The sequence below is a fragment of the Homalodisca vitripennis genome, chromosome X, assembly GCF_021130785.1.
Source record: "Homalodisca vitripennis isolate AUS2020 chromosome X, UT_GWSS_2.1, whole genome shotgun sequence".
NCBI lineage: Eukaryota > Metazoa > Arthropoda > Insecta > Hemiptera > Cicadellidae > Homalodisca > Homalodisca vitripennis.
In genome coordinates, this window is record NC_060215.1 from 148,800,483 (window position 1) to 148,822,402 (window position 21,920).

Here is a 21,920-nt window from a genome sequence, read left to right on the forward strand (position 1 = left end):
TGAAGTACGGGATGGATTTCGGACACGTGGATTCTTATTCTGGTATTTGGCACTCATCAGCTGACTGAGGCGTTATGTAATACTCAATAAATTCATAACATCACTAGTGGTATAATGGAAATTCACTATGAGTGATGTTATAGGATGGTTTTATGGTGTGAGATGAAGTACAGTTTTACAAATCAAGGGTAAAATAAATATACAATTTCAACTCAACATTGTTTTATTATTTTGTAGCGATGGTTTATTACGGATTTTCTCAACTGCAGTTTCTTACGAAACTGATGTACTATATAAAGTGGAGCTCTTCACGTGGCCAGAATGTTTCCTGAAACAAATGAGAGTATACATCATAACAAGCCTCTCGCCATTTATGTAATATTATCGTACTTCTTGTCGAAACATATTCAGTCCCAAGGCCACTTAAATTTTCTATTCTATTCTTTTGTAGTTACGTATATTTAATCTAACATGAATAATGTGAGTTCAATTGCAGTTCCTACTACACGCGGTAATGTTCTCCAGACTCCAGGATACCGTCTAGCAGTTTCAGAGAGGGAGCTCTTATTTTCTGGAATGTATTATTACCATATATTTAAGGAAACTTTTTATCAAAAAAGAGAATCACTTTGAACATGAATTTTTACAAGCTATTGGGAAACATAGATTTTTCAAATTTTAAGTTTGTCTATCTTATTTTGCCTGCACTACACAGTGTGTTTTTAAAATGTATTTAATATTTTTATATATTTATCTGACGAGTTAGATATATAATCTTTGTATAAGAGTGAATGCATTCTTAAAATAAATGAGTATGGGTATGAAAAGGTACCTATCACCTTTTTGTCTTTCGTAGTTTTCATGACTCAAGGTAGAAAATATTACACCTAAAATCTAATTAAATTAATTTGTGAGGAGAGGTGCTTGTGAAATTTTGATATGCAATAATATTCGTTCAAAAAAGTCCCATGAAGCCCTTATCATCCGGATAAATGTTTCAATGACATTGTCAGCCAATTTATTCTGTGATTGAGTTACAAGACGAGTATTAAATATTCAATCCTCAATTATTTCTAGTGGAACGCATTCGTTGACCGTGCGGGCCCCTCAACCCGACCCCGACCCTGTCAGTCGGAGAGACCCCACTGCTGGGGAGCTAACCCCCTGCTGCCAGCCTACCCCGCCCTCGCCGCCCTTGCAGGGAATTATCTACTAAGCTTATTATCATTATTATGTTTGACTCTAGCCGTTCTCGATATCGCCAACTCCTTGATGTTGGCTCAGAAATGCCATTCAATACGCACTTAAAAGGTATAATTTGTTTTAAATGCGACCCGGACTGAGCTGCCCGCCCTAACCGCTGGAAAGAACCTCTGTTGAAAGAGATCATTTCCGTTCCTGCCCTAGGGGTTCCTACAATAGGGCATATTATTTTCTAATCTCCTTCATAGTTTTTGCACCTATTATACAAGAAAGTGTAAATTTCTCAGTAATTATAAAATAAACTGTTAACCAATAAATTATTGGCTGAAAATAAGCGAAGCCTATTACTCTTGGGGCTGGAAAATACAGCTGTTTCGTTTTGTGGTTGCTATGCGACAGTGTAACTCATTATTGTTTGTCTTTTTTTGCTAAACATTTTTAGACATTGTTCTGTGTGCAGTAGACTAACTAAGTACAGGCCAACGTGCGAAAAGAAAATTAAGATCCGTTTTAATAAAAAAGTATCTACTCGTTATGTTTTCCTAAACACACATGATAGAACTGGCGTGAACAAATGTATATATAATATAATAAATAAAATTTATTGTATACAAATAAACTAATTAAAATGATTGTATTTTACAGTTTTATCTTGAAAATTGGTAATAACACGATATGAACTTTTTATCTTTATTTAAAACGGCCAAATATTATACTTCTTCTAGGAATGTCTTTCCTCACTGTTAATAAGTTAAAGCACATCCTAACAACCTTACTCTATTGAGAATGTTACGAGATAGAACATTATTATCTGAGCTTTAACGAAAAATTCATTTCTGTATGTCTGTTTGCCTGTCTATTTGTCTATCCGTAAGATACGAAATGACTGACCTATGGGCTTGAAATTTTGCATGAAGCTTCATTTCTATAGGAGAAACTCTGGGTTCGATGATGATCCTTTTCACTTCATGGGATTTGGCTGAGCGTTAGCGAATATATTTATATTGGTTTTATGGGTAACCATGATGGCAACAAAAAATAGCAGAATAAATAAATTTGTAAACAAACTAAATGCATCAATAAGAGACATTCAAACATGAACTATTAACGCATGTAGCGTAATTGCCCCAACATATTTAAACACTTATATAAAAACCGATTTTATAAACATAAATAAGAATGAATCATGTAACAAGATACGTCGAGAAAGAAATATTTCATATTTAGATTTTAAATTTTGCATGTAACTTCATTTCTATATGAGAAACTCTAGGTTCGTTGATGATCCATGTAACTCCATGGGATTTGGCTGAGCGTTAGCAAATATTTTTATATTGGTTTTATACAAAAATGATTCTTGATGACATCATGTTTACCTAGCGAGAAAATATCAGAATATCAGAACAAACTCAATATACCCATAAGTGATTAAAAAATACGATATATTTAAATCACTACATTAAAAAACACAAGAACCAATATTTATATATTTTATTTTGTGAGACCTTTCGAGAGCAAGGCTATCTTCTTCAGAGACATCACAAAAGTGAAAAAATGAGATATATAAAACATGCAGCCTAAATATACCAACACATACATAATTTTATAGTGACTTGGTGTTTAGACTTGTATTATTTAAATGTTGATATAAAACCCAATTTAATAACAACAAATCTGAATGTATTATGTGGCAAGATATGTTAAGAAGGATGTTATATATAAACTTCAAATTGTGCATCAAACTATATTTGTACTAGAATGAGCTTTATAAAGTGCTATTTTCTCGTCAACTTCTTTTTTTTATTATTGTTTTTCTGTCTATCTGTCTGCATGAAATCTCCAAACAAAACGAGCTATAAATTTGAGATTTTGCATTGCAATCTCAGCATAGTCTGTTACTATACGTAGTCTGGTGACTTCCACCTTGTCGGAAGACCATACGTACAAGACGATACAGTAAAAGACTTCTCATACTTTTAAAGTTGACTATCCATCAAAAACTATTTCCACAATGCAAAATATTTTTTCAAATTCTATTCATAAAGATTCCTGTGCCGTTGAGTTTTCATTGGTAAAATCATTCATAAATATATTTTGTAAGGTAAATGATTGTCAGATGTCTGAATTGTGAAAGATTTAAGTTTTGTAATATGTCAATTTGAATGTTACCATTAAGTCCAATTAAGTTTTCAAAGGTACTGTCTTACGTGAATTAAAAGGCCTCACGTGCAACCGATAAATTAAAAAAAAGGTTAAATGTTTAGATAGTTGGAAAACATATTTGCATAAGGGTCCAAACTTTCACCTTCAAGAAACTTAAGAAAAAATTTTGGCTCCAGCCTTTCTGTGTAGTTATGAACATGCTTAAGAGCAAAATCTACCCTGTTTCTATATGTAATTATAATGAATTAAACAGACTATTAATGACATTCATTCCTTTATCATTCAATTTCAAGAGCTTAGAGATCTGAGTATGAAATTCGTTACCTGGGCTACTCTTTTGTTTTAGTGTTTGCATAAAAGGTTTTAAAATATTTTCGTACAGTTTTGATTGATGACTTCAGTCAATAATAAAAAATACTAAATAATTGTATTTATATAAACGAAAGTAATTGTTTTGTTTACGAATAAAACTATCTTATCAGAACGCAGTAGCATACCTATGGGGGATGGGGGTTAAGAACCCTTATCCAAGAGCCCTAAAAGTAAATAAAATATTCATTTAATACCAGTTAAATTGTTACCTTGAATTTTGCTTATCTAATTAATACGTATTTAGATCTATTCAGATTTATTCTATACCCAAAAGTGTGGTGTGCTCTCCAGTTAGGTTCACCTCCCCCACCACCACCCAAAACTAAATTCTAGTTACGCCACTTTTGGAATAAATGGTATTATCGAGTTGATTTTGAAAACATATATATCTAAGGTATTCCTGTACGAGTATTACGTACTGGCTTACTACAAATTGTCGCTTGAAAACTAATTTTAAAATGTCATGAATTTTATCTATTGACTGATAAAGTTTTAATCCAGAAAGGTTTGTTAGTGGCTTAGTGAAAAGTATCAACCAATAACCATATATAACAGGTACAACGTATCAAGAAATGTTTTATTCATTCAGATTAAAAAAAAAGAATAGAATAATTATTGCTTATATTATTTAATACAGTAGCTAAGTTATTGTTTCTTAACTATTTTAAACTTTTACGTTAAATTGTTGAGCAACATATATATATATATATATGCATATATATGTGCACCGACCAAAATGTGCACATATGAATACATCCTTTATCTTAATATCCGTGGTGAAGATTAAGGAAACCTCTCGATAATTGTCTCATATCATCATATTTAAGAAGTCACAAACACAGTAAAGATGATCTTAACTCAATTATTATGAAAATGACTATAAATTGTCACCCTCTACTTGTGTAGTACGTTCCCAACATAAACTGCACGTCATTTTGGTATTATAAAATATGGTCAACCCTGTATTTATATACAATTTCGCAGAGGAAAAACAATAGTTTTTACATGATGAAATTTATTTTCCTTTTTAGTATTTTTGACTTCGTTTTTTAATCAGGTACAAGGAGTACCTGACATGATTTCACTTCACTCAATAAGCTCTGAATCCTTTAAAAATACAACAAACTAGCAGTTACCCACGGCTTCGAATGCAATGTTAAAGGCTTTGTATTGAATGAGCACTTCTCGTTCTACTGAATTATATTGCCGATGTCATGTTGAGTTGTCTTTGTTACCACAATCAAGAAAATACGTCACACAATGTATATTTATGGCCATTTTATTATACTCCAGTCTATGTTTTGTGACATAGTTGATTTTGCGTTGTTTTCCCGATAAAGAAAATATATGTACATATATAGGTCAAAAAAACCTATTTCTTTTAAAAGACGACTAAGATGGAATTTATGTCTTTAAATGTATAGTAATTATTGGATAGTAACTTTGTCTTTTACATTGGCCTTAGAATATATATATATATATATATATATATATATATATATATATATATATATATATATATATATATATATATATGGTTATATAATTATGCTTTCAATGCCATAAATGTAAACAAATTGAACATGGTGGTTAAATTAATTACGTATGGTTTTGCTCTCATGAAACGATGTTTATACAGAACAATTGATTACATTTAACAGACTCTTTCAATTAATAATATTTATTTGCTGTAATGTAACTGTGAAGACCAAGATGGGATGTTTTGCAACTTCAGAGATCGGTGGGGCGTAGCACGCAGGGGTTTCGAAGTAAGAAGACATCTATATGTTGACCGGGATCCTAAGCATATCCATGTAACATTAGTAACACACATACAAACACACAGACCATTATATCTTTGTATAATAGTATATAGATGTATTTAATATATTTTCGTCTCTAAGAACTTTCTTAAACGAAACTTTTTATATTGCTCAAGATGGTATCTAATACGAACAAAATATTATATATTTGGATTATAAACATTCTTAAAACAAACACAATTATTCAATGAATATTTAGAACACACAAATACGCACATCTACCCTACATGTGACAGCCAGCGGTTTACAATCTTGTAATCTTTGTTACATTTTATATTGGTGTATGTATTATGTGCTTTTGTATATAATACTTGTAATAACTGTATATATATTTAAAGAATGATACATGATAAAATTAATACATTCCAGTAACTGTCACTAATTTATATTGATTGAAATTTGTGTTTTTGAAAATTTGAAGGTTACAACTGTTTTGAAACACTGTATGAAAATACAAATATATTTGTAAAAAGTGTTTGTCTGTTTGCCGTAATTCTAAAAAATATATAATAACTCCAAAATGTAACATTTCAACTATTACATATAAATATTAAATGTTTAGTACTTGCTTGAACAGAATTTTTCTGAGAATCTGAATGTGTAATAGGGGGAAACATAATATTTATTGGGTTATATTTGTTTATTTTATATTTACCGTATTACAATTTGTATCTATTGTAATAGGTACATCATAAAAATATTATTCCAACAATGGCATTTTCCATCAAAATACATTCTAGTATTGATTTGAGTAATAAAACGCAGCCATATTAGCAAAATGTTCCCAGAAGACCTGAACTTTATTAGTTTCTGAATCTTTGCACTGTATGTGAAAAATGGCGACTTTTGTATTTAAAAAATATATACCTCCTGTAAACTAGTTTATGTATTTACTTCAAATTTATTGCTTTACATTTAGCCATTTAATACCATTTATACCAAATGTAATTAACCCAGCATGTATCTTTATACAAAATAATAAAATACGTCATGGCATTATTGTTTACTCTAATAATAAAAATAGGGTGTAGTTGGACAAAGTGAATGAACACTATCCACCGCAGAGCAATATCTGACTGGGGATACAGCAATTTGTAAGAGCACCAAATGGACTAATCTGAGTATCTATGATTCCATGACACTGATATCTGAACAGAACAAACGTAGTATACACAGGTATGAAGATTGTATCTCGCTAGGTCACGTAGGAAATTCTATAATGTCAGATGACAATTTGGAGTCGGTCTGACTGAAAATCCCGGCATAGTCCTGTTTAAAATACGATGTACATCCGTCTAAAAATAGCTTCAGTGCGATTTTGTATGATACAAAATTTGAATTGAATCGTAATTATTGGCAGAACATGAGATGTATATATTTCTTTAATACTAAAACTTAAGAACTCAAAAAAGATAAGTAAAAAAGGTAAAGAAAGGTAAAGGATGTATTATTTTACAAAGCAGAGTTAGGTCTAAGAAGCCCTCTCTAACACTTAACCTGGAGACCAACGGCTTAAAGGTGACTTCCGAACCACCACCAATGGCCGGGCAGGCGGGCTGGTTGCAAGGACAAGATCGCTCAGCGGTCACACATCCAAGCAGCAGCCACGCTCGACGTGATTCGGTTATCTTGCGATAACCGCCGTACCCGCTACATTGCACTATTGGCAACAAAGCCAGTTATTATAATTAAAAATACTGGTGGATAAATAAAAAATCAACTACTTTATATTTGGATAAAATACCACGTGTATTTTTTTCTAAATTGTATTTACTATAGAATAATTCTATAAATAGCGGATTGATCTAACAGGCACTTCCCATTGATATAGAAAAAGGAAATTTAAAGCTGGGGGAGAGGTCCTTAGACTCTGGACAAAGAACATATCGTACTTTCCTCACTAATTAATTAATTTTAATGGCATTTGCGAAGCCCAAAGTCGTCTGCCAAGGAATTTATGGAACAACAATAAAACAAAAGAATGGTATTATTTGTGTTTTATAAAATTACTACAGTTACGTTACAGATTTTTAATCGGGTGGGTTAGTTTATAAATAAACACCCACAGTTTCAGGATTCCTATCTGAAATATATAAATTGTCATGCCTGCAACACAGGTCCTAAACTGTAACAAAAACAAAAAGGTTTCTGGAGGTAAAATATTATTTATAAAAATTTATAATTATTTATTGGTTATTTTAAAATAAAATCCTGGACTGAGTATCAAATCAAACTTATTTTATTATTGTGATATTAATATTATCATGGTTATTTAATTGGAATGTAGGACAATTATTAATCACGGTTTCTAGGGTCCCAAAATAACAAAAATATGTTTCACATCAATATGTTTGTATGTGTACTTGAATGGAAAAACACACAATGGTTAATTCTCGATTATAAAACACACCTTTATTTTTTGGAAATGTAATTTTTATTGAAATTAAAGGAAACTATGAATACCAATATTAAAACAAATATTCCATAGTATATACTTGAAATCGGTGTTAAATAAAAAGATACATTCCTCCTAAATATGCTAAATTCAATTATAGTTTCATTTTTATAACATTACTAAAATATAATTTCATGAAAAATTGTTTTTATATTTTAATTTATTATTATTTATTTATTATTAATATTTATTCTTTCTTATAGAGCTTAATTTTCGAAAAAGGCCGAATTTTCAGTTGGCTTGCATAACAAAGCTAAAAATGCAAAAGTATGATTAATGTTTTAAAAAATTACATTTAAGTTATTTATTTCCCAGCTCAATACTTGAATGGAAAAAGCACACAATGGTTAATTCTCGATTATAAAATACACCTTTATTTTTTTGGAAACGTCATTTTTATTGTAATTAAAGGAAAATGTGTATGTCAATAATTGAACAAATATTTCATAATATATACTTGAACTCGGTGTTAAAAAAAAGATACATTCCTCCTAAATATGCTAAATTCAATTAAAGTTTCATTTTTATAACATTACTAAAATGTAATTTCATGAAAAATTGTTTTTATATTTTTAATATTTATTCTTTCTTGTAGAGCTTAATTTTCGAAAAAGGCCAAATTTCCAGTTGGCTCGCATAGCAAGGCTAAAAATGCAAAAGTATGATTAATATTTTAAAAATTACATTTGTTATTTATTTCCTAGCTTAATGTAACAATTCAATCAACTGTAAAAATTAAAATAAGCCCAATAACTTTGAAAAAGTGTGAATGTTTTAAATATACTTGAGTGGGATCTAAAAACATTTAATCTGAAAATACGTTTAATCTGTAAAACGTTTCACTTACTATAACTTTAAAGTACAAGAATATTCCTAATAATCCAGTTGTTGCGGTAAAGTATTATTATATGGTGAAATCAAAATTAAATTGATTGGCTGTATTATTCTGACTCTTCTAATGTCATGCGTGATGCAAAGAACTAAGAGTATAGTCCACAAAACACAGAAAAAACAGTACCATTAATCAGAACTTACGGTACTTCATTATTGCTTTAATTACGACACCACGCGGTAGGAGTGTTTTAAGTAACAATAAAACATATAAACTAAAGTATGAAAATATATAACGTAGCTATGGTAGGAAGGCTAGAGATCGTGTCTATCGCATCGTAGTGCACTCAATTGTGTACCTTATGAGACAATGAGACTGCCACTTCACCTATTTATAGGTAACTCTGATGTCGAAACGATGTAAATGTTTCGTTTTGAGCTTCTTCGTCGGCGACTTTCTTTGGATCTCTTCAGACGAACATGACTCCAGATTCCAGGAGTCAAGTCTGAGACAGCGTCAGATACCAGACGCTGCAATAAAAGGAAGGTGAACTGGATCTAAAGTCAAAATTCAATGAAAATATAATTAATGAAAGTTTGATATTGTAATTTATAAAAGTGCAACTAAATATATTTTAAAAATATATAGCTTATGATAAAATATCGTGACACTTAAAAAATGAATTTTGATTTTCAGTGTTAATATATGTTTTGAGACATCCCCCCCCCCGAAATAGATCTTGGGAATATGTCTGCCTGGAACTCGTATATATGTATGATGTGTTGATGTTTGTAAGCATCAGACGTGGCAGAATTGGAGAATGGTTGTAGTTTTATACATATTCATATTAGATATGAATTTTTAATTTTTTTACCAAAAATAATTACTTGTCCGAAATAAATATTTTCTAGAGCGACGTTTCGAGTGATTTCGATTTTAAACTTTCAATATTTATTTTCAAAATGACAAGAACTGCAGCAGCACCCTCTAAAATCTCAATCAAACATCACCGGATATTAAACACTTAGTAGGTTCATTATATCTTTTAATTGTGATATAATCGATGAAAATTGTATGATTTTTATTGATCTAATTACATATGCATCCCGAGAAAATTTTCAATTGTTACACATAAAAATAATTTAAATTTCTATCAATCAAATGAAATATTAATTTTTCCTAAAAACGATTTTAAGCTGTTTCGACGAACTTCCATTGATTATAGTTAAACGTATTAATTCTAATTGCTTGTTAATCGGTATAAATGGAACAATCCAGGTGAAACTAGCTTTAAAAATAAATTTACATAGGTATTCTGCCTAATTGCAATTAGAACTTTTAGATACTGTTAATTAATGCCGCAATTTAAGCGTTTGAGAATCCTCTTCAAGTTATAGGATAATACATAAATGGGATATTATAATATATAAATAGGGTAGATAGACTAATGTTTCGGGATTATTAACGGTTTCAATATATATGCAAACGTATTTCACACAATTATGTAAAAAAATATGTGAGATAATTCTGATCTCTCACTTCAGAGTTACGTTTGAGTTTAAGAGACATACAATTAGTGTCGTTTTAATAATCTAAAATAGTCCCTCGAACAACATTTAAAATGTAAACAAAACTACTCTATCGGCTGTTTGAGACGGAAATGCAATATGGTTTTAGGCTTCTTAGCTGCCGAATGGTGTGCCTTTCAGCTGAGCAAGTACGGATTTAGAAAATATATAACTCTGATATATTGATGTGGCAAGGATTTTGGAACATATAAAACTCTGATATATTGATGTGGCAAGGATTTTGGAACATATAAAACTCTGATATATTGATGTGGCAAGGATTTAGAAAATATAAAACTCTGATATATTGATGTGGTTAGGATTTTGGAACATATAAAACTCTGATATATTGATGTGGCAAGGATTTAGAAAATATAAAACTCTGATATATTGATGTGGCAAGGATTTTGGAACATATAAAACTCTGATATATTGATGTGGCAAGGATTTAGAAAATATAAAACTCTGATATATTGATGTGGCAAGGATTTTGGAACATATAAAACTCTGATATAATGATGTGGAAAGGATTTTGGAAATTTAAAAACTCTCATGTATAGTGTAAATTATGAGACTATCGTGCTCAAAAGCCTCAATATAAATCCCAAATGTTTGAAAACTGAAGTATTTTTTATACATTTATCTATTAATCTCACTTATTTTAAGTGACAGATCTCATTGTCAATAGAGTATCACTTAAATGTTTTAACGAAATAGAATAAATACTCTTACAGTCCCAAAACCTTAACGATGTCCACTATTATAAACAAATAAATAACATCCAAAACCAATTTGGTTCAAATTAAAGTGATTTTATTCATGTATCGGAATGTACCACCCGAGATTTGAGTTATGGTGTTTTGATTGGTACTTACACAAAACCACCGAGCATCAAGCTCAATATTTTCCGTGGCCAAACGTCGAGGAATAATCGAGCGCAATGAGTTAAGACTATATTGAGCCAAAGATGTAATACGTTTTTTCTGTTACTACCTGTGACAAGCAACAGTCATCACTTCCTTTTTCGAAGCTGAGGTGATTGCCATGGTCTCTGTTACGACCCGTGAGTTGTTTCCGTAAGATGAACGATTGTAAGGCTTACAAGTAAGCACGTAATTGTCTAAGGTAAGTCGCCGCGACGGTCAGCACGGGCCGGCACCGCCCCCGGACCAGGAGGTCCAGCCGCCACAGTCCGCCCACTTCCCATAAAAAAATCTGACAACATGTAACGCCCAGCTGGTGGACCAGCGGTAAGTCTGGGCTGAGGAACCTCTTGTGACAGAGAAGTTGTAATAATCATTATAAACCCAACTCTGGTTTCGAAAGAATTTTTTTGTAGATGTAAATTAATTTGTAGTTCTATTATTGTACTAAGTTTTTTCATCCAATGAGTGTAAATAGGCGGCTTTGTCGGGCATCAATAGCAAGTATAAGTCCAATTAGTTCCCGTTCTTAAAAGAATGGGGATAGTGTTAGTGAGCAGATACACAGGCAGTGTTGATTATCGGTTCAGTGTGCAAGTATCGATCAAGTCCATTCTTGCTGTTCCTATAGTGAAGAAAGTTTCAGAACACAAAGAGTCACCTGTAGTAGATATAGAAGCTGTGTCGGATATCAGTGTGCGAGTATCGGTCAAGTTCTGTGCCATTGTTCCCAGAGTGAGGATAGTGTTAGAGGGCAGATACAGAGGCTGTGTCGGATATCAGTGTGCGAGTATCGGTCAAGTTCAGTCAAATTGTTCCCAGAGTGAGGATAGTGTTAGTGGGCAGATACAGAGGCTGTGTCGGATATCAGTGAGCGAGTATCGGTCAAGTTCAGTCCCATTGTTCCCAGAGTGAGGGATAGTGTTAGTGGGCAGATACAGAGGCTGTGTCGGATATCAGTGAGCGAGTATCGGTCAAGTTCAGTCAAATTGTTCCCAGAGTGAGGATAGTGTTAGTGGGCAGATACAGAGGCTGTGTCGGATATCAGTGAGCGAGTATCGGTCAAGTTCAGTCCCATTGTTCCCAGAGTGAGGATAGTGTTAGAGGGCAGATACAGAGGCTGTGTCGGATATCAGTGAGCGAGTATCGGTCAAGTTCAGTCCCATTGTTCCCAGAGTGAGGATAGTGTTAGTGGGCAGATACAGAGGCTGTGTCGGATATCAGTGAGCGAGTATCGGTCAAGTTCAGTCCCATTGTTCCCAGAGTGAGGATAGTGTTAGTGGGCAGATACAGAGGCTGTGTCGGATATCAGTGAGCGAGTATCGGTCAAGTTCAGTCCCATTGTTCCCAGAGTGAGGATAGTGTTAGTGGGCAGATACAGAGGCTGTGTCGGATATCAGTGAGCGAGTATCGGTCAAGTTCAGTCCCATTGTTCCCAGAGTGAGGATAGTGTTAGTGGGCAGATACAGAGGCTGTGTCGGATATCAGTGAGCGAGTATCGGTCAAGTTCAGTCCCATTGTTCCCAGAGTGAGGATAGTGTTAGTGGGCAGATACAGAGGCTGTGTCGGATATCAGTGAGCGAGTATCGGTCAAGTTCAGTCCCATTGTTCCCAGAGTGAGGATAGTGTTAGTGGGCAGATACAGAGGCTGTGTCGGCCCGTCCGTGTGTGAGTGTCCAGTGAAGAGCTGGCGGCCGCTCGCTGCGCTCCCTTTGTTCCTAGGCGCGAGGTAAATACAGAGTAATTAGTGGAGGTAGTGGTAAGGTAGTGGGCCGGGGGGGGGAGTGCCCGCGGGCGGGAGGGGGCCGCTCATCAGGCTGCTACTGACAGGGAATTATTCCCTCAGAAGGGATATTTTAACGTCTAATAAGTCGTGATTTGTGCTCAGACATGCACGAGTTAGCAATGACGATAAAAGTCTAAATGGCATACTTACATTTTGAACTAGAATGAATAAATAGCTCTCGTTTTTTCCACAGTCAATAATTTATGTTCCAACTGAATTTGAATTTTAAACTTTTTACGTAAGTCGTATAGTTAAAATTATAAACCAAGACATCTATCTGATTTCTAAATTGATTTCGTTTTTCGGAACCATATTTTTTTTAATATTTTTTAATTTTGTGATTTTACTGAGTATGTGTCTTTATTATCTCATTGAAATGTGTTTTAAGCACAACGTTTCAAAAAGGTAGTCGGGCTTTGCAAAAACCTTAGTTGCTCTAAAAATGCCAAAGGATGTACTTGCCACAATTTATAGACAGTTGTAGAGTATATGCATTGCCATGTTTATTTTTAGCTTTTAGTTGCAAACGTTCAATAAAAAACGTGATGTAGTTCAACAATTCAAAGTTTACACTTTTTTTCACATTTTCCGGATGAGTTCAGTACAAAAATATTTGATGTTCTAAAAATTAATAAAAGTAGTACCTGGTTTTAACAGGTAGACCTTTTGTTGATGCTCAGTCACCTATTTTAGTTTTAGACAACAATATTGTATTCGTAGTAGATCAGTGTTATCTTTTTCACAATCATTTCAGTTATCAAACAGTACTCAAATAAAACATTCCTCAAAGATTAATCACCAAACAATTGCAAAGGTTAAAAAAAATGATAGTTTTGGGGAGAACTTATGTGACATTCTATGAAAATGACAACTTAAATCGTATATTTACATAATATGGGTCAAAAAGTAATTAAATTTTTTTAGTTTTTGTAAGGTGAAGGGTGGGTGACAACACCTGTGGGCGATTTTCTAATAGCAAATCAGTCAGCGAAGTTAGAGGCGGGAATGTACAAAGTACAGCCCATAAAACTTGCCCAAGCCGGAATGTGCCGAAGTAATTTTATTTCCGCTATTAATACACGTTCACTGACAGAAGACGAAATGGAAGGGCATGATTAATTTCGGTCGGCGTCCGCAGCTGCGGCGATAAGCCGGGTAATAAAACAGGTGCGAGGGGAATCCGCAGGTCGGAGGGAAATCCGAGAAGAAGCGGAGGGAAATTCCGGTCGGCGCGGCGCGGCGCTGTAAGATTAGTTGTCGCACCGTCGCCGTGTAGTCGCTATCGTTGGCAGTGGTGTTCTCGGTTGTGTGCGCGTATCAGTCGCCGATCCCGTACCATGTAGCGCGCTTCAGTCGTTATGTCAGTCAGCAAATGAAGTGTCATGTGCGTCCTGCTGTTATCCTGGATCCTGTTGCTCCTACTTCAAGCGACCACGGCCGCCCAACCCAACTGGATGTGAGTACTGTAAACTGGTCCCACTCATCTCCGCTCTCACTGCTAGAACCGGTGTCGTGCCTCGGCTCGGCCAGTAGCATCCGATCTCCAGACCGACACACTCGTCTCCACTTTTCTTCCCGGTGTGGGAATAAAACCGACTGCCCGATACCGCCCGACCGTCCCGGGAAAATATACGGTTCGCTTTGGAACTCGTTTAAGACGTAGACCAGTTGGAGCCCGCGATGTGTCAGCGACGATGGAGAAGTCCTTGCGATTGGCCGCGATTACCGATTACCTGACGCAGTCTTATAAAAGTTATCACCGCAAAGAAGCTCGTTCACGATCCATCAAAATCGTTAAATTTGAATTAAATTTTCCTTACGCTCCAATGTTACTTTGTGCTATTACAAGCAACAACGAAATCGAATAATCGAACCCTTTAAACCGGCTTGTATTATCGGAAAACGTATTGAAATGTTTCACCAAAGTACGTTCTAAATGTAAACGTGATCACTAAAACCACAACCGTATTTCAGAAGTTGCTGATTAATAATTTCAACCTAAATTTGTGGATAGCCGCGGCAGTTTCATGCTCACAACTGCAAGTTCCAAGCCTAAAGCAGTTTACAGTACAGTATAAAACCAACGGTACAAATTAGCTTCCCAACATCGTGTGGATTCAGGTTTGTCCACTAATTTATACTAAAACGTATATACAAGTGTATCTTTTAGCATAGTTAAGAACAAAAGTTAAATGTATTGATGTTGTATTTAATTACTATTGATTGTTAAGTATCAGACATATCCGTAGATTTAGATATCCAGAACATGTTAATTTTGAACGATGTGAGATACGGCCATGCAGTAAAATTATTGATGGGATTGTTTGGTCGTTATCTACATTTTAGCCTGATAGAGTAAGCCAAAGTATTTTTGCACGGTCATATATTTGGAGACACGTAAGAAAATCCATACACAGTGTATGTCGCTAGCAGATGTGCACTTTGTTATTCCAGCGCTATACCTGCCAACAGTGTGAGTTATCAGTTGGGAAGAAATTGGTTTCACTTCCCCGTCAAACGATGAGAGGTACAATTTGACAGTAACTTCACAATTCAAAGCCGTTACGAGTTTTAACCGAGTTTGCTGAGGAAATAGCCGTTTCCTCTTTTCATCTGCTCGGTGAAGTCGGTTTTTTAAACAAGTAAACTCATTTATAAGGGGTTCTTTCACATAAAACCTGCGACATCTTATGGTTTAAAACGCCTGCTGAAACAATCTTAAGATTTAATTATGAGGATATAAGTAAAGGGTGTTATAATAATAGTTAACCTCCGACGCGAATATCGGGTAATATTCTGTGTAAATTACAATAAATAATTTAATATTTAAATAATCAGAACAATATTTATACCACGCTCGTATAGAGGTTTAAAAAGTTATTAAAAATTAAAGTATGTAGAAAAATAATTATATCAACTTGGAGATGTTTAATTTTTTTCTAATGAATTTTATGATTCACAATAAAATAAATGTCAATCAAACAGCAACCACAACTCAATATAACAAAGAACTAAAATAAAAATCAAAACCGTTAACAAATTAAATAGATTAATAACAAATAAACATAATAGTTGTGCTGTAAATTGTGTTATTCACAGTACAATTTTAAATATTTTATTGAGCTTTGTAAAAAAATATAATTTAAGTGAAATAACTGCTTAAATATGTTATATATTGTTATACTTCAAATATATGATGGTATAACAGAGTTAATATTCCTTTTGGTACAGAAGCGCATTTTTGTTGAAAGATCCGTCCGATCTGCAAACATTCGAATTTTGTTCCTTATAACGAGTGAGGTTATTGTTATAGTAACTTTAATATAATGAAATAACAATTTTTTCTACATAACAAAGGAAATATTTTACTTTATGATTGCGGTTCAAATCCGAGGACGCACCGCACCTATAAGAAATATTTCCCCGCTAATCGTTAACGAGACTTTATTGACTAAGACGTTCTTTATAGACATGAACAATAAGTATTGGAAGAACATATATACTCAAATGTAGAAGACGTGATACATTTTCTCATATAATTACTTATCAATTAATTTTTCTAGATGTAATCTAAATAAGGCTTAAAATAATAACAGTTGTATCTTTCTAGCTAACATTTAAGTGCAATATTTTTGAAAGTTATATTCCAAAAACTTTGATTTACTAGTATTGATTTACTTTTCTTGTGTACGGAGGAAAATGAGTCAGCTGTTACATTTGACAATGTAATCAGCAATTCTTAAAAACATATAAGCATGTACCTTGGACAAAGAAAAAATTTAAGTTCTTTATGTGTATATTTTACATTGCCAGCAATACAAACGTAAATGACTTGAAAAGGATGCACAAAAGGAGAATTGAAGCATTAATGCACTAGTGCCTTCAATGAAGATTAATATTAATTTGTGTGACCACCAAAAGTTGGATATGGGGACATACAGTTTTGATAGGAACTTATTAAGTACAGCTATGAAACTTATTAAAGTTCATATATTTTTCTCGAATATCTCTAGTCGTGAATCCATTTAAGCATGCTTAGGAAATGCTGGAAGTCGCTGTAAGTTTCAGTTCTTTGAAAAGACAAGATGGTGATCGTGCCAAGTGATCGTATTAGAAAAAAAACTATGAAGTCACTTAAGTTTCAGTGCTTTGAAACTACAAAATCCTGTGCTAAGTGATCATATTTGAAAAATTATGAAGTCACTTAAGTACAGTATAAGTGCTTTGAAACTACAAGATCCCGTGGCAAGTGATCCTATTAGAAAAAAATGATGAAGTCACTTAAGTTTCAGTGCTTTGAAAAGACAAGATCCCGTGCCAAGTGATCGTATTAGAAAAAACCCGACGAAGCCACTTAAGTTTCAGTGCTTTGAAACAAAAAAATTCCGTGTCAAGTGATCGTATTAGAGGAAAGAACTATATTGCTAAATTATTATACATCTTAATTGTATGAAAATGCCGTAATATTTTGCCTCTAGGCAGCATTTAACGTCATATTATAACATAAATTAGTATATGACTTTTATCGAGTAGCAGCTCAAAATGTTTCCCTGAATTCAAGTTCACTTGAAAATGAGTCTTTATATACACACGAAACAGACTTAGCATATTCGTGACACAATTTAAAGAATGTTCATGAAATCGCACTTTCATCGGTCCCCACATGGACTTAAGATCGGAAAGGAAGCGTTCATGTGAAGATTGGAAGAAAGTAAAAGTAAAACAACGGTACAACTTATTCGGATCATAGACAGGAAGAATAGTTAGGGTTAAGAATAATCTCCAGAGGTAAAGGAAAGTCTTAGCCGATAGTAACTCACGTTGACTGTTTAACTAATTATTTTCCAGATAAGATTCTCCACAGTCATAATTTGTTGAGCAATCCTCAGGTAGAGAGAGGCGCATAAAGCAGGTTATAAAAACTCTCCACAATCGAAACGCAATAGACGCAAATGTAAAATGGAACACTGGGTTTTACTTCCTCGGCGATCATTGCACACTCGCGTTCCCTGATCTTCATTTACAAAAATGACACGTGGAATTCCAAAATGGTTGCTGCAACTCGCTTGAGCATACCATAAGTTATTAGAGTAGAAATGAATGTAATACGTGGTGTTCATTTCTTTTGCTCCTTGTTCAAAATTGAATTCATTCTTTACCTTCAAGTAGTTCTGTTTGGCAACGAAAACAATTTTGTTTAAAAACACACCTAGATCTATTTAAGATCTTTCCAGGCGACTTAGAAACAAACCCGATTTGACTTTGAGTTCAACAGAAAGTTAGGACCAGATAAGTTTCAGTGCTTTGAACCGACAAGATCCCGAGCCAAGTGATCGTATAAGAGGAAAGAATATAGAAGAATGTAGAATATACTAGTTAATAATATAGAAAGACAACTACTGTCAAGTAAATTCTTACACAATATCAAGACATCCTCAACCAGAATGCTGTTGTAGGCATTGATCTGAATTAATTCTTTGTTGCAACAGATTTTAGTCGTCTACCTCAAATGCTTAGTAAACTTTGTATTTCTCTAACAACTGTTATTACCTTTCTTGCGAAATAAGACCAGAACTAATACAAGCCCATACAACTATTACTGGTATCAGTCTCTTAAGTAACGAAACCCAGTAACTGACTACTCGTTTGCTTACGAAGATCTCAAGAAATCCAATGACTATTTGATTACCCACAGAATCTTCACGAATCCAATGGTTACTCGACTAACCAACATCTCTCATAAATTCAACAACGTACTTACAAAATTCACTGATGTATTCGAGTACTCAACGTCCTCATGAAATCCAATGACTACTCGAGTACTCAACGTTCTCACGAAATCCAATGACTACTGGAGTACTCAACGTCCTCACGAAATCCAATGACTACTCGAGTACTCAACGTCCTCACGAAATCCAATGACTACTCGAGTACTCATCGTCCTCACGAAATCCAATGACTGACTACTCGAGTACTCAACGTCCTCACGAAATCCAATGACTACTCGAGTACTCTTCCAAGAGCTAGAGGGCCTTTCTTTTGACTAAAACATAATGCCTCAGGTAGAATATACGGTGGTTCACCCACTGCTCTGAAGAATGGCCTTTCATTGTCACGACTGGGCGATTCCGCGGCCGCCTAGTTCGTGTTCTGGTGAAGAACATCACTACCTACCAGTTTTCCCCATTCATTTTATGGAAATACGAGTATTTATGAAAAATTGAGACTTTTAAGGTGTCCTTCACAATATCATTGTCAGGAGATAGTCAAGGAGATTTGTTATCTTTATAGGTAAAGTTACAAACGACCCAACGACCCCTATACGTGTTTCCTATAGTTCTTCATCAGGAAGTCGTAAAAGTGGGGAAGGATTTCCTGCGAAACGCTAAGTTCCGCCTGGAGGAAAGATTTAACTTGAGATAATTTTCAACGTTTACTATCAAGAGTTTGGAAATCCTATTTCTGCTTCGTTGATGTTAAGGGACAATATTAGTTTGTGATCAATAAATACTTTGCAAATAAGCTGCAGCGCTTATTAACATGTTCCGGGTAGTTACGATTTTTATAAAGCTTTCCAAGAAATACAGGGTGTTCTAAAATAAAGACTAGTCTGTTGGGAAAGAACCTTTTGTGCCGACCCAAGCCGTGCTACGTGTTTACTGAGAATAATAAAATGTCTATGAATAATAATAGCCAACGTCTTTTCAACAACGACGGCCGACGTTCATGAGGTGCTGTTATCGATTTTGGGTTTGGAACACATTTTTAATGTTAAATTCATAACCTTTAATGCAGAAAACTACCCTGAACAGAGAAAGAATACAGAGTAGGATATATTTTGTGATCGCTCTATGTAAAATAAAATGAGTTTAAACCAATTCAGGCAGTTTTTTAATCAAATCGAAATTAAAAGTGGCGAAAATAAAAAATGGGAAATCTTCACATTATGTACATAAGTTTTAGTTTCAAGGAGTTGCATATGTTTATGTATAAAAATTAATTTTGTTTTGAGAAAACATTTTAAACATATCGCTATCTTAAATTTTATTTAGTTAAAAAATATAATTTCATTATGTCGTAAACTAATAAAAACATGTCACTTTTGGAGCTATAACTGCTATAGATGCTGTAAAACTCTCACATTTTTGTCTTAGGCTTTTTTGTTATTTGGGCCTGAATGCCTAAATGTCCTACTTTCAATGTATGTAGTTCAGTTTTTTATATAGGGAAGTTATCTGAAATAGCAATAAATCAACATTAAGAATAATTTCCAAACCCAAAATAGATTGCGCCTCCTTAATCTGTCCCAATAAGATAAAGTTAGGATAATCAATTAACTTGAATGCTTTTATTTCGATTTATTCAATATAGAAAGTAAACGGGAAATGAATGTTAAAACCAAATTCAATAGCCCGGTAACAACTTTCATTGTCAAGTCAGAAATGGTGTCAGTGATTTTCTTCACGACCATTGTTGACGGTAATTTTATGAACCTTAACCTTTTGAATATACCATTGTGATATACCGTCACGGATATTAGATGTAAAAAGTTTCTGAGGGGAATTAAGTTTCCCAGGTGCTATAATTCAAATTCGCTTAATTTTGTTTTTTATGTGCAACTCCATAACTTTAATATACTTAGTATAAGCTAATTATGACTAATCTTGATGCAAAAAGAAGAATAAATATATAAAATACACTCCTGCTTTTAAAGAAACGTTTGAAATCTTGAAAAACCGTCGACGTCTTGTGTAAAGTTAAAGTTATTTCATCAAGTAAAGTCCGGGATATTTTATGAATGAAAACAATAACGCGTTTTCAATTTTTGTAAACCTTGTACGAGCGTTTTTATGTCCATCTCTCAACACATATTAATGGTTGGAAAAACGCCAAATAATCGTTTTTGAAATTATTAATTGGCGTTTGTTAGTGATTGCACCTATTCATGTTTTCGTTTTTGGCATTCGTGTTACATAATACGTAGTGCCTTTGAGATAAGTTATATCTACCGCTCTTGAAGACGGAAAAATTGAAAAATTATTGTCCACTAGGAATTGTAAACATTAAAGTTAGTATTTAGCCCTATATTATAATTAGGCCCACAGAAAAACTTGCAAACGTAAGGATATTGGTATTTAAATTACGTATATTAAAGATGGCCGAAAGGAATAACACGTTTTTAATTTATGAAAATTGAATTTAAGTCAAGTCAAGTAAAAGTAATTTAAATAATCCTGTTATTTTTATAAAAAAAACATGTCATTTTCATAAATTATATTTAGTTTATGTAAATTAATTTCGTTTTCAGTTTCAGCCCTTTTTGTTAGGACCTGGTTATAAAGTTTCCCAAAATTCCCACTTTGAAGTCTGTAATTCCTAGTAGAGTTATAAAAACATTCTTTGATTTAATTCTTTCTGTCTTTAGGGAAGGAATATTCCTTAAATGGCTGTGGCTCCAAAATAAAAATATAAATAAAATACGATTGCACCATTTCAATTAAAATCGATGATGGGTTAAAGGTTCTACCGGGTTTCGCAATACAATGCAAACAAAAAGTTGTGTTTCTATCAATTTCGTGAAAAATCTATTTACCTTGCCCGATCCATTGAAAAACATGTGGATGAATCTCATCCTTTATGAGTGTTGAATAATGAGTTATTCTACACTAATAATGTAATTAATTAGTTATTAATTACTCTAACAAATGATCTTTACTAAAAATAAATAAATGTTGTAACTTTTTTAAACATATTTTTTATTCAATACGGCGGTCATAAACATGGGAGACATATAA

General features: G+C 33.5%; 1 protein-coding gene across 1 annotated transcript in view; it reads left to right on the forward strand.

Annotated features, from left to right (window-relative positions):
* The first annotated feature begins 14,379 nt into the window (after positions 1 to 14,379).
* LOC124369994 (protein Wnt-16-like) overlaps positions 14,380 to 21,920 on the forward strand; it is a 167,093-nt gene continuing 159,552 nt past the window's right edge. The window contains exon 1 of the mRNA XM_046828254.1: positions 14,380 to 14,581. Coding sequence (XP_046684210.1) covers positions 14,508 to 14,581 — 74 coding nt within the window. The 5' untranslated portion in view covers positions 14,380 to 14,507. The remainder of the gene's footprint in view (positions 14,582 to 21,920) is intronic.